The 13435-nt window shown below is 36.5% G+C and overlaps 1 protein-coding gene across 17 annotated transcripts in view; it reads right to left on the minus strand.

The window, feature by feature from the left end:
* The window catches only part of SOX5 (SRY-box transcription factor 5), a 993366-nt gene that overhangs the window by 197093 nt on the left and 782838 nt on the right, over positions 1-13435 (minus strand). For all 17 annotated transcript variants that reach the window (XM_081821346.1, XM_081821353.1, XM_081821350.1 and 14 more), the window contains 2 exons: positions 11280-11452; positions 6663-6731 (listed from right to left, as the gene is read on the minus strand). In XM_081821346.1, the coding sequence (XP_081677472.1) occupies positions 6663-6731; positions 11280-11452 (242 nt within the window). The remainder of the gene's footprint in view (positions 1-6662; positions 6732-11279; positions 11453-13435) is intronic.

A 13435-nucleotide genomic window follows, 5' to 3' on the forward strand; every position in this document is an offset into this window, starting at 1 on the left:
ACACACACACACACATATATATACACACACACACACATCTTCTTTATCCATTCATCTGTTGATGGACATCTTGGCTCTTTCCATAGTCTGGCTATTGTGGACATTGCTGCTATAAACATTGGGGTTCATGTATCCCTTCGGATCACTACATTTGTATCCTTGAGGTAAATACCCAGTAGGTAAGCACCATTTTTTAAATTTTCAACTTTTAAGATTAACCATTAGGTAAAGCACAACAGGTACGTGTGTATACATACATACCTACACACACACACACACACTCTTATTATATGTATTTAGAGTAGACATACAGGTAACAGAAATTGGCAATTGGGAATAAGAGAAAAGAGATTCCATCCTCATCTGACGAGGCAAGTGTGAAGAGACTATTTATCATTGATTGACAAAGAGAAGAGATGTAAGTAAATTATTTAAAGCTTAGAAGTACCTATTGGAAGAATTTAAATGACTTTTGTAACTACACTCTAAGGCGAGGGAGGGATTGGGGGGGATGTCAGGGTGGAGACACGAGAACTCAGCAAATCTTCATTTCTAAGTTAATGAAATTTAAAAAGTAGATAAGTCATAAACAGCAATATAGTTGTATTTTTATATACTTAGTGAATACTAAGAAGTTATTAAAAATGAAAACTTAAAAGATTTTAAAGTGGCTCCTTCTGAGTAAAAGGATTGGGCACAGTATACAGAGGAGCACATAGAGGATTTGGTTCTGGATAGTTGCTTTCCTTATTCTCTTGTACACTTAGCCATGTGACATGTGTTATATCAGTAAAAATTAAACTGTATATGCATATCAATCAATCTGTACCTTTATCTACGGAGACAGGCTTATCTATGAGGAAAATTCCATCATTAGGTAATTGCCAGCAGATGTATTAAAAATGCTTTAAGGATTTTAAAGTGGCTCTCTCTGAATAAAAGGACAGAGAGCTGCAGGTAGCATCCCTGATCTTCTAGGAGAGGTCACCTATCTTTTCCAATGGATCTTCTACTTCCATAAAGAACAAGGAAGAGCAGGAAGTCACCCTTCAAGCTACTTCTTTGTATCTCCTCCATATTTTCTCCTCCAATAATCTATCTGAAAGCCTAGACTGTATCCTGTCCAGTTGTGGTATATTTTATTTCCTACAGCGAAACATTAGTCAGAGCTCAAGGAGTTAATGCATTTCCTTCTCAGGTTGAAATGTTACCTTAATTGCATGGTGTTTATTCTTGGCATTTCCAGTCTCCTAAAGAGACAAGGTTACTTTGCAATCTCTTTGTCCTCATGTATGTGTGTGGAGTCTTGTTGAGGGGGGGGTAAAATGCTTGCAACTTACCACACTCGGAGAAAGAAATCATAAATCAGCAGGTCAGTCAGGTACTATTATTTCACCTTTCATGTTATTATGTTTTCAATACAATATTTCAATGGATTTTGTTCTGCATAATAATTTATCAAGAATTACCAAAACTCTTAATGAGCTCAGAGAACTTTGGCTCCAATAAAATGAAACCTTTATCACAAATTGGTTGAGCCCATGACTGCAACTTAATCATTCAATTGTACATAAGTCAAGTTGTATTTTTATTTTGTAGGAATAAGTTCCCAGGGAAAGAAAACTCATTTTAAAACTTCGGGCCATTAAGCCTTAAATGGTAGAATGTCGGTGAAATAAAAATGAACTGGGCCAAGACTTGGGAGAAACTTGGAACCCAGCCATTGTTCTACAAGTAACAACTTCTGTGACATTGGGAAAATCTTCTAACTTTACTTGGTTTCAGTTTACAAATGTCAAAATGAGAGATAGGTCTAAATAAAGGCTTTCTAAAAATCCCTTGTAGTTCTAAAATCATATGAATTATTGGAACACTGAACTTACAGTGTTCAGTGACTACTGCCATGTATATTATATATTTTTCTTCCTAGAAATTCTCCTCTTGCTGGAAATACTCATTAAATTGTTCATCATCAGAAATACAGAAGAACAAGTTTTTCTCTCCTAATGACCTAGGCAAAAATTTTCAGCATTGTGTGCTCACTACATGTCAGGTATGATTCCATTTAATCCTCAAACTAAGCCAGTGTCAGTTATTATAATTCCCATTTAATAGATGGGAATAATGAAACCAGAGAGATTAAGCAATTTTCCTAAGATCACACAGCACATGAGGTGTGAACATGCAGAGACTGAATTCAGGTATGTCTAATTCCAGAGAACCTGCTCTCTATCTTTATTTTTAATCATTTAATACAATTAAAATTGTATTTCATACAGTTAAATATAGTCCTATACCACCTGAAGAGCCAAGCTCTTCCCTATATACATTGGAATACACACTGGCCAGTTAATACAAAAGAACAGAGATTTGTCCTTTGCTCTACCCTTAGCTCTAGACAGAATCAGTGACCCAAAGTTACTACTAGTTCTGCAAATGTATACCTTATGAATCGGAAAGAATGACAGGTGATTGTTAAATACCAAATCTTTGCCCCCAAGAGAATATAATGAACAACAAACAATTGGAACAATTTGTCAGAAGGGAAAATGCAACAGATTTGTGGAATCTCTTAAGAAAATTCAAACACTGAACTTTCAGTATGGGAATCATGACAAACACACATTTTAAAAGAAGTAAAACATCTTTAAAATTTCCCTTAAAAATACCTGAAGTGGATTTCATACTAGAGCATGTTATTGGACTGACCCTATTAGATGCTAATAAGAACTTAAAATTCCATTAAGTATTATTGAAAAAAGGTAAAAAAAAATTAAACTAGGACATGCTTCCCCCTCTCACTCCCAAAGCTATAGAAACCCTGTCCCATACAAAGCTTCAAGATAAAAGGAACTTGAGTCTCTAGGGACATTCAGTTTGTTGCCATAATGGAAGCTGAGTAGAGGTCACTCATTCATTTACTTTAAAAGGTTTTGGTAACAGTGAATGAGGTCAAGATGAACCGTTGGTTTAGGATCATTATTGGAAACATAAACCACCTCCTAGCAATCCCTATTAGAAACAGGTTGATTTAATGTAAAAAAGAGATTAGTCAGAAAATAAAATTGCTAAAAGATGGGCAATGTAGCATAAGCAAAAGATTAAAAGAAAAAAAAAGGTTATTTTTTTTAAAATGTAAAAGATATTTTTCTCTGAAATATCTATAAATTTCATCTCACATATTAACGTGCATTAAGAGTTAGCTAGGTACAGTAAGCAGGAATGCAAAAATATCCTACTTTTTAAAGGACAATAAAGTATTAAAGGAAAACTGCTAAATGGGAGAAAAAGAAGTCGAACTTCTTAGTGTTGCTAAAATTGAGAGTCTCATAAAGAAACAGACAAGTTCTTGTGGGAAGATGAGATATTTTCTGGTATTATGACATGATTTTATTTGTAAAATGAACTGATTTATGATGTTAGAAAGAATAACAGAAAACTTTTTCGTTTCTTCTTTTAATCTATGAGTTACGTGAATCAACCTAGAAGACTATAACTCTACATAAAGTCTTTGCAAGGAAGTAATGTAGATCGAGTTCTCAATCCAATTAGAATCATGCAATTAGAGCTAAGGTTGCTTTTTTAAAGAGAGAAAAACTGTTCATATAGAACTGATCTTAAGTGATTGAATAAAATTGGTGAATTTGCTAATTCTTTCGGCATTTTCTCTTTGAATATATAACTACAGAGTAAAACCTACTACCACTTTTTCATCTGGAGTTGAAAGAAGATAGAAACAATAGGCCAAGAGAAATTTTAAGTAACTTGGGTCATTAGAATATGTGAATGTTTGTGCATATACAAACTTGTTCATACACTTTTTTTTAAAATCGAAGGACACATACTTCAAATGTAATAAAGATGTCTAAATTTTTTTTTTTTTTTTTTTAAGATTTTATTTATTTATTTGAGAGAGAGAGAATGAGAGACAGAGAGCATGAGAGGGAGGAGGGTCAGAGGGAGAAGCAGACTCCCTGCTGAGCAGGGAGCCTGATGCGGGACTCGATCCCGGGACTCCAGGATCTTGACCTGAGCCGAAGGCAGTCGCTTAACCAACTGAGCCACCCAGGTGCCCCATAAAGATGTCTAAATTAACCTCTCCTTTAAAGAGAACTCAGTAAAAGAATGAGAGAAATGTTGGGGAACATCATCCTCTTGTCATTTAACACAGCCATCAAGTGTGAAAATTTGTCTTGCTCTCTTACCCTGTCAATCTAATCCATCTAGCAGATCTGTCTACCCATCTAGTGCTTTGCATGCCTTTACCAACATTTGGGGCAAGCGTGTATTTACAACTGAAACCAAAAGCTTAAAGGCAGCCTTAATTGTGGGTCGAATAACATTGCAGCCCACTATTCTACCGATAAAGAAACTAGAATGCATTGTTTTCTAAAGCTCAAAGAGACAATGGTATAAAACACGTAAGAAAATGCAATCAGGATGAACAATGTAAGTTGGTGTGTTTATTTCTACAAGGTCTTTAGCTCCATATTTAAGAAAGATAAAGAAGTAGATCAATTCAAAATATACTATGTAAGTATTTGCAGATATCAAGTAAATTTATTCTATTGTAAATTCTCATGTAAGCACTGATTATGTGTGCATTGACAAAAAGAAGTTTTATAATGCTATTTGTTGTGATTTTGATTTGCCTTCCACGATAGCAGATTTGATTTTTACCCTTCTTCTTCCTTGTCAGATGCTGCCAAGGAAAACGAAGAAGGGGAAAGAAGAAAAGGGAGAGAAAACATTCTCAAAAAGAAATGTGGCAAGGATTTACATGAGCAAAAAAAAGGGATCTGTTCCACATTTTTAATCTTCTTTCTCTACACATGTCCCTATAGCGGTCCTTCCCATAACTGAACAATCTCTCAATAGACTAATTTAAATATATTGTGACTCTCACAACTATTAAGTATTTGTAAGACTGCCCCAAATCAACAATTTATAAAATATACTTTAGAAGTATGCTTTTAGTTAATGAATACATTAAAAACTGTGTAAATGAATTCCTTTCAGATTGTCAGTCTTGCTCAGTACTTAATTTTTGCTTGAAACATTTCCTACTTCCCATATTAAATATATATATATATGGCCATAACTGCTTTATTATCTTAGATTTTCAATTAAAAACATTTTAAATGTAGATAACCTGGTACCATCAATTAAAACTATATTCAAAGTCAGCATATTTAGACTGAACATGAAATTGAACAGTTTTTTGTATTTTTTTTTTTTAAGTAGTTTCCACGCCCAGCATGGAGCCCAACAAGGGCTCAAACTCACAACAGTGAGATCAAGACCTGAGCGGAGATCAAGAGTCCAAAGCTCAACTGACTGAGTCACACAGGCACCCCCCAATGAACAGTTTTAAACCACTAAATTTAATAAACCACATTCCAGATATGAACAGACTGATAACATCACATTAGGATTTGCTGCTCATAATTACAGTTAAGGAGAGCAAAGAATCCTGGTTGGATCATCTCACTGATGTTTCTCTGTCTCCCTGAAGCTATGACTAGCTCACTAAAATGTCAGGTGGACCAAGAATGAGCAAACCCTGATTGGGCTATATAATCCAGGGTAAAGAAATTAAGTATACCTGGCCCAATTAGGTAAAATGAGATAAACTTTGCTGGCAATGAAGTCTAAACGTGATTAAATACACAAATGAAATAACGTAGACATGTCTGCTTCTGTCATTTATGATATTTACACTGAAAATATATGCTGGGTTCTCAAGACAGAATTTCAAAAGAATGATGAATTTTTCCTCTCTAACATCTGCTTCCAGAAGACGATGTTACATAGGGTGGATTCATAGCTCCATGAATTAGATTCCTTTTCTTGCTGGCAATAGCAAGTATGTACTGAGCACCTACTGTGTGCCTTGATACTCCATCCATGATTTCATTAAGTCCTCATAAATACTCTTACGAAATAGGTACTTTCGGAAAGGGAATTTTCAGAAGGGGAAAAATTTTTGTCAAAATTCATGCCCCAGCAAGTGGTGAAGACAGGACACTTTTTCCTTTTATTATCAATATAGCTGCTTTCTTCCATCTTCACTGATGCTCCTCATCATCACACATTTCCATTTAAGCAAAAGATGCAGGTTATAGAGCCCTCGCTCTTGGTCTCTCCAGGCAACATGAAGGGTGAAATTCTACTTGAACACCAAATTATTACCTTCCCTAACCTCAACCCTTATGACACGTGGCTCCTGAGCATACAGTAAAAACGTCCTCTCTGCCACGGCTCTCTAACAAAACTTGCTGTACCTTTTTGCTTTGGTTCCCCTGCACATCCCTCACTGAGAACACTCACGGTCACATTTTAAACATTAAAGAATAGAGAAAATGAAACCTTTCTAGCATTTCTCAGCAATAATTTCCTTTTTGTATAGTATGAAAATGACTGTCAGCTTGCTCAGATTGAAGCTCCCTGACAGTAGGGGCCTGCGCCAGTCACCATTTGCAAGATTCTCATGGCATAGGAGGAAATAGGGCAGGAATTAAGTAAGCCGAAAATAATTCTTATTTTGGAGGTTATTCCAGTTAGCTCATCTAAAAATTAGAATATAGATAGATGATAGATAGATAGATAGGTAGATAGATTTTTTTTTAATTGGAAGTATGCATGAAATAATGATTTCTGACCTGTATCTGTTGCTGAAGCAAATTGATTTTGTGTTGTTGCTGCAGAAGCTGCTGCTGTTGTCTTGCAATCTGTGGAGAAATTGCACATGAAAAATTTAAAAGTATATTGTAGTCCCAGGGGGAAATTACCAATGTTCTGTTGCTCCAACTTTGATTTGACACTGATTAAGATGATGAAAATAGATGTGCCTGAGCCCCTACAGTACCAGCAATTCATCCATAAGTAGGACCAAATAAGATATTTAGTTTTTGGCACAGTTTCTTTTGGCCTAAAACAAACGAAGCCCCAAGGCACTCCAACAGTGATCCAATCCAGTATGAAACAGCAGAGTGTCAGAAATCCTTCTTCCTTCCTGGCAATTCGTTAAGAAGGTATGGCCTCTGGCATTTTTATCTCTTTTGTACAAAAGAAACTATTGCATCAACAGGGGGGTTGTTGCGACCTGGGAGTTCAGGGTAGCACAGGGTATTGCCTTGTGGAGGCTGTATTCCTCACTGAGGTTTCAGTATTTGTTTTTGTTTCTTCGTAAATACTGCCCTCATTTCTGCCTCCCACAGACCCCTGAACAGCCAACTCCTCAGTGCACTCCATCACAGTTTCTGCTCCCATTCTCCACTAAAATAATTGGTAATAAAAGTCGCCAATCTCATTTTTAAAATTTTTTTTAAGATTTATTTATTTTGGGGGGGGCAGTGAGGGCGGAGTCAGAGGGAGAGCATGGAACCCGACACAGGGTTTGATCTCAACACCCTGAGATCATGACCTGAGCCGAAATCAAGAGTCAAAGGCTTAACTGACTGAGCCACCCAAGCACCCCTCATTTTTTCAATTCTAATGTGTTTTTTAGATTTCACCTTTTGTCCTTTCATCAAAATTCAACACTCAAGTTCTTTCCCTTGATCCTGAACTTTCTTCCTTGGCTTCCATGACAGCACATTTTCCTGGTTTTTCTCTACCCTCAGCCTGTTCCTTCTCAGTTACCTTCAACTGCCCTGTCTAGCCATTCAATGTCGTAGTTGTATCCCTACTCCTGAATGTATGCCAAGTACTTATGAATTTGTTTCTCTCACCTCTGCCTTTGCTTTCAGTTTCAGACCCATTTTTCCAATGACATTCTCAAAGGTACCTCATATTCAACAAGTTCAAAACTAAATTCAGTTATGGTTATTTTCATGCTTTCATTTTATCTTAGGGACGGGGCTTAAAAAATCCATTTTTTTTTCCCTGAAGAAAGGTAGAAAGGAGATGGTAGGAAAAGGAATATCACTCTTTTCCTTAAATCTGGTCCTTTCCTCCCACATGTCAATATTTCAGCTGATAAATCTTTTTATCAGCACCTTAAGCATTTATCAAGAAACTGACCACCTCACACCCCTCCACACTTCCTCCCGTTCCAAGCCACTGTTCTCTCTTGCTGGGTTATTGTAATAGTCTCCTATTGCTCTTTCTGCTTCTGCCTTTGCTCCCTACAGCCTATAATATGCCAATATCTAGAAAGACCCTTTTAAAATATAAGTTGTGTCATGTTACTCATCTTTTCAAAACCCTCTGTCTCACTCAGAGCAGAAGGCAGTGTCCATATGATGCCTGCAAGACCCGGTATGATTTGGCCTCCTGCTACCTCTCTGGTTTCACCTTCTCCTCTTCCTCCCTTTGTTACTCCATTCTTGCCACTCTCCTCTCCTGTCTCTTGAAGACGCTAAGGATGCTCCTATCTCCCAAGGGTGTACCTGCTTCTGGGCCTCTGCACTTGCTTTCCCCTCCATCTGGAACCCTCTATGCCTAGCTAACTGACTGCCACTCCCTCACCTCCTGCAAGTCTCTGCTCAAATATCACCCTATCAATGAAGTCTTCCCTGAGCACCCATTTTAAAAGAGCCTCTCTCTCTACCTGGCACCCTCATCCCTAATTCTCTCCTTTATTTATATCCCTCATCAACATCTTGTTTGTTTACTATCTTTTCCTAATGAGAATTCAATACATTAGGAATTTTTGTCTGTTTTATTCTTTGCTGTATCCCAGTAACTAGAATAGAACCTGGCATCAAATTGGTGCTCAATAGATATTTATTGAATGAAAAAATGTAGAATGGAGCTCAGAGTCCAGTGGAAAGGCTGGTCAATGAACAGATTCATTAGCATCTCTAAGGGCTATAATAGGAATATTAGAGTGCCCAGAGTAGAGACACCCTATAATGAGTAGGGAGTTTTAGGAGGAGGGTCAGAAATGGAGTTCTCAAGAGAAGATATACCTAACCTGAATCTTAAGGAATAAGTACTAAATGCCCTTCAGAGATTTTCCTGTGTCCTGATGAAAAGATCAGTGACTACAAGAGTGGTGATTATGCATGCCAGCACTGCATGGTAAAGAAGATCTAGGGGAGTAAAATAGGCTCTAGAAACCTGACCTGAAGCTTTCACAAAGGATCTTCTCTCAGGCTTTGTAGGCATCATTGCTTAGCGTCTTTCCAACACAGGAGAGAAATTCTGGAAGAACCTAATGATTCCTAAAATTCCAAGGATAATGTCAGAAAAAGTAAAAAATTCTAGAATCCTTTGATGATATGTGGGGATGAGCCAGAATGTGAAAGAGAAGAGGACTTTGCTCTCTGTTAGCAATTGCTCAGATTTTTCAGGACAAATATGCCCTTGGACCCACCAAAGTAGTGATTCTCTACAAAGAAATATCCCCATCTGACCTACAGTTTCAGAAGCTCCTAGAATTTTCTAGAATTCAGATGTTTGAAAGCATTGAGAATTATGAACAAGAAAAGAGTAGTGTTTTTCTAGACTGTCACAGGTGAGCATTCTGAACTCTTATCATGGGGGTAAAGCAAGAGAAATTTGGGCCATATTCAAGAACAGGCCAAATATATCTTTAAGGAAGATGATGAAGTATTTCATTAAACATGAAAGCATCATTTTTCAAGCAGAGATGAACCACCAAGTAGGGAGGAGTAAACTGAAAGGGGGTCACTTCAAATGTAATCTGAATATTTCTTCTTTCAACTCTGCTAGTTTACATTTTGAAAATTGTTAAGGTTTTGCAGGGATGTGTGGACACTTACCCCTGACTAAATAATAGTCTTCTTCCACTTGGGACGGTGAATGGACAGAGCCCAGAATATGGGATGGCAAAAGGGAGTTAGCCCCAGAAGAGATGTATCATGTCTGTATATAAATTCACCCTATGGCACCCTCTTTCTTCCCTTGTCTTTGCTACCAATTTTAAGTAATAGTTCTTATACATTGCCTCCATTTTCCTACTACACATTTGTCAATTCTTATGCCTTATTTCTACTACTAAAGCTCCAGAGAAGCCAGAGTCTTAAAAGGCCAACAGTGAGAAACTAAATGACAAATCTAGTAGGTTTGTTCTTCTGGAACTGTTCATTTTCTTTTATTTACCAGCTATATGCCAGTATCTCCCAATGATCTACCCTTAGTCCTTTTCCATTTTCTAATGCTATCACCACTATTCTAATATAGGGCTTACAAACCTGCCATTCCCTCATGAAACACTCTGGCCCCAGATATTAATATGGCTGCCTCTTGTATGTCATTTAGATCTGAGTTCAATTGCCAGGTCCAACCACCCAATCTAAGAAACATTGCTTTGCCATACCAATCAATATTTATTAAATAGCTCTAATTACATTTCATCAAATAACTTATCACTGTCTAAAATCATTTTGTTAATTTCTCTTTTCCTTTGTTAATCATCTCTCTCTTTCCACTAGAATTTAGGGGCTCTATCTTACTGGTTAATTGATGAAGCCTCAGAAGTTAGCACAGTGCCTGGCACATAAGAAGCACTTGATTATTTGTTGAATAAATGAATGAAACTTACCTACCCCAGTGGTTTAAACCACCATCTCTATGTAAATAAACTAAGAAATTTAGTTCAGCCCTCTTTTCCAAACCGTCAATTGGTATTTCTAGCTGTTTTTTACATACCTCCAGCTGGACAACCTGACAAGAGCTCTAATTAAACATGATAAAACCACCTGTTATTCCAAATTTGCCCTCCTCCTGACTTGACCCATCACCCAGGCTCAACATCTTTCCTCATTCTTTTTGCCCACTCAAAGAATTCAACTAATCATAGTTTTCCCACCTATTTATTCTTTTCTTCTCTTTTTCTGTGGTCATTTAGTTTAGATTTTAAACTATCTAGTTTAGATTCTCACTCCTTATTGAAATTATTATAATAGGTATCTAAACTTCCTGGGCCATAATTAATTTACTTCATTTGTTAAATCCTACTTATTCTTCAAAGCTCATACCAAACACCTGTTGAATGAACTCTTTCACGGTGTCCCTGACTGGAAATGTTCTCTTGACACGCCATGATTCTGCTTGGTACTTCTCTCATGACCTATCAGAATTTCACCTTGGTTATAATTACTTCGATGTTACATACCGCTAAAGTAGTTGATAAGCTTTTTCAGATCAAAGTGTTTTTGTTTGTTTGCTTCTTTTGTATTTTGTTTTTTTATTTATTTATGTGAGGTGGGAAGAAAGACTTTTATTGATCTTTGTGCACCTAGGAGAGTGTCCTATAAATAGCAGGCAAAACCATGTCTAAGGAACTTGTGTCCCTGGCTCCTACTCACCTGTTCTTGTTGCTGTTTGGCCAACTCCATTTGCTGGCGTTGTTTCTCGATCTGAGATGCAGCCAGTTTCTTCTGCTCATCGTGGGCAGCCAGTAGCTGCTCTCGCAGACTGGTCAGCTGATTGATCATACCCATGAGCTGCCTCTCCTTCTCAGCTAGGCTTTCAGGAGTCCCTGAAAATAACATGGCAATAAAACATACAAGAAAAGGGAAATGAGAAGAGAGTGATTATTCAGTGACAATGAATCTGTTGTATAGAGAACTATTCTAAATAGAAGGTTAACACACAAACATAGGCTCACTTTCTTTCAGATTTTTTAACTCCACAGTGAAAAGCGATGGGTATTTCCCCTTTACAAAATATCAGAATGAACAAATATTTTGATTTTTTTTATGTATGACAAGTAATAATCTATAGTTTTTAATTTTACAAGCAAATCAAAAAATGGTGGGGTGAGCATCTACTATTTTAATGTTCTATGGTGGGATCCGACAAAAAATAAAAAGAAGCCTAAAGCACAGCTCCTTGCCCTAAGTAGTTTTTAATCAAATTAAGGAGGCAAGACAAAAACATGAACATTTAATAACCATAATTATTAGGAGATCAAGTTATTATTATCAGTAATATCATTCTCCTTTTCTCAAAAAAGAATCTTGAAGAATTAGAACCAAGGAATTCTACATTAAAAAGGGGAAACAATCTATTAGCCAATCAAATTTTAGACAGTTTTCTCATATGCCACTCAGAGACTTTCTTCAAAAATAGAATATAACTAGCAGGGAAAATATCCAAGATTGAGAATATAAATTCAGGCTATCATGAAATTATGAAATATGGTTGAAAAACTAAGAGATCACATTATAGTCACCAAAGATTATAGTTAAATTCAACACTTGGAGAAGAAGTCACAGCAGTCATTTATGATAAATAACAGGCTCAGGATATTTAAAACAGGCTATGAATCTTCTTTGTTAGGTTAAAATACTTATTTGGTACACCAAAAATGTGAGCAGTTCACTGAAACAGGAACAATATCACTTTTAATTGTTCTTTTAAAATTCACCAGATAGACAAGACCCCTATGGTAAAGCACTCACAGCTTTTTAATTACAATTTTCACTTTAATATAAGACACTAAGCACTATTTTAATAATGCATTTGCCACCTGTATATGTAATTAGATAGAAGGATCTGTTATAACCCAGTCACCCTTCCCCATCCCAGTGTATTTCTCTCTAACAATTTATGCTGAAAAAGCATGTGCTTTTTAGGAAGTAGTAGCTATAGTTAGTGGCTTATAATTTTCACTGGCCCATTTGGAATGGAAATAAAGTTTCTAATGTAATTTAGATAGGCTAGAGAATAAATATCTAGAAAAGAAATTATGAGTGAATAGAAGTCAAGAATCATGCATTAATTCTTTATTATGAATACCTAGGAATAAATTATTGCTAATAATTTACTATACTTCAGACATTTGGATTCCATTGAACAGAAGAACATTTATTCTAAGAATAACAACAATATGATTGTTGCAATTAGAATTCTAATAATAAATAATCTAAATATATACTGGGAAGATTTTAAAGAAAATATTCAAGTGATGGTACAATGTACATCTTCACACATCATTAGTAACCACATTTCTAGGAATACATACTAAGAAAAGTAATACATATCAGGCCTTGTAATCCTCATTATCTTCAAGGGATAATTTCATTTATAAAAATCTAGCCCAGGGGCACCTGGGTGACTCAGTCAATTAAGCATCCAACTCTTGATTTTGGCTTAGGTCATCATCTCAGCATTGCAAGATTGAGCCCTGTGTCAGGCTCTGTGCTAGGTGTGGAGCCTGCTTAAGATTCTCTCTCTCCCTCTCCCCTTACCCCTTACCCTTCTTCCTCCCTCTCTTAAAAAAAAAAAAATCTTCTTCATCCATTCATCTGTCGATGGACATCTTGGCTCTTTCCATAGTTTGGCTATTGTGGACATTGCTGCTATAAACATCGGGGTGCACGTACCCCTTCGGATCACTACATTTGTATCTTTGGGGTAAATACCCAGTAGTGCAATTGCTGGGTCGTATGATAGCTCTATTTTCAACTTTTTGAGGAACCTCCATACTGTTTTCCAGAATGGCTGCCCCAGCTTGCAT

Source organism: Leptonychotes weddellii, chromosome 5 (genome assembly GCF_054177405.1).
Source record: "Leptonychotes weddellii isolate Sample4059 chromosome 5, ASM5417740v2, whole genome shotgun sequence".
NCBI lineage: Eukaryota > Metazoa > Chordata > Mammalia > Carnivora > Phocidae > Leptonychotes > Leptonychotes weddellii.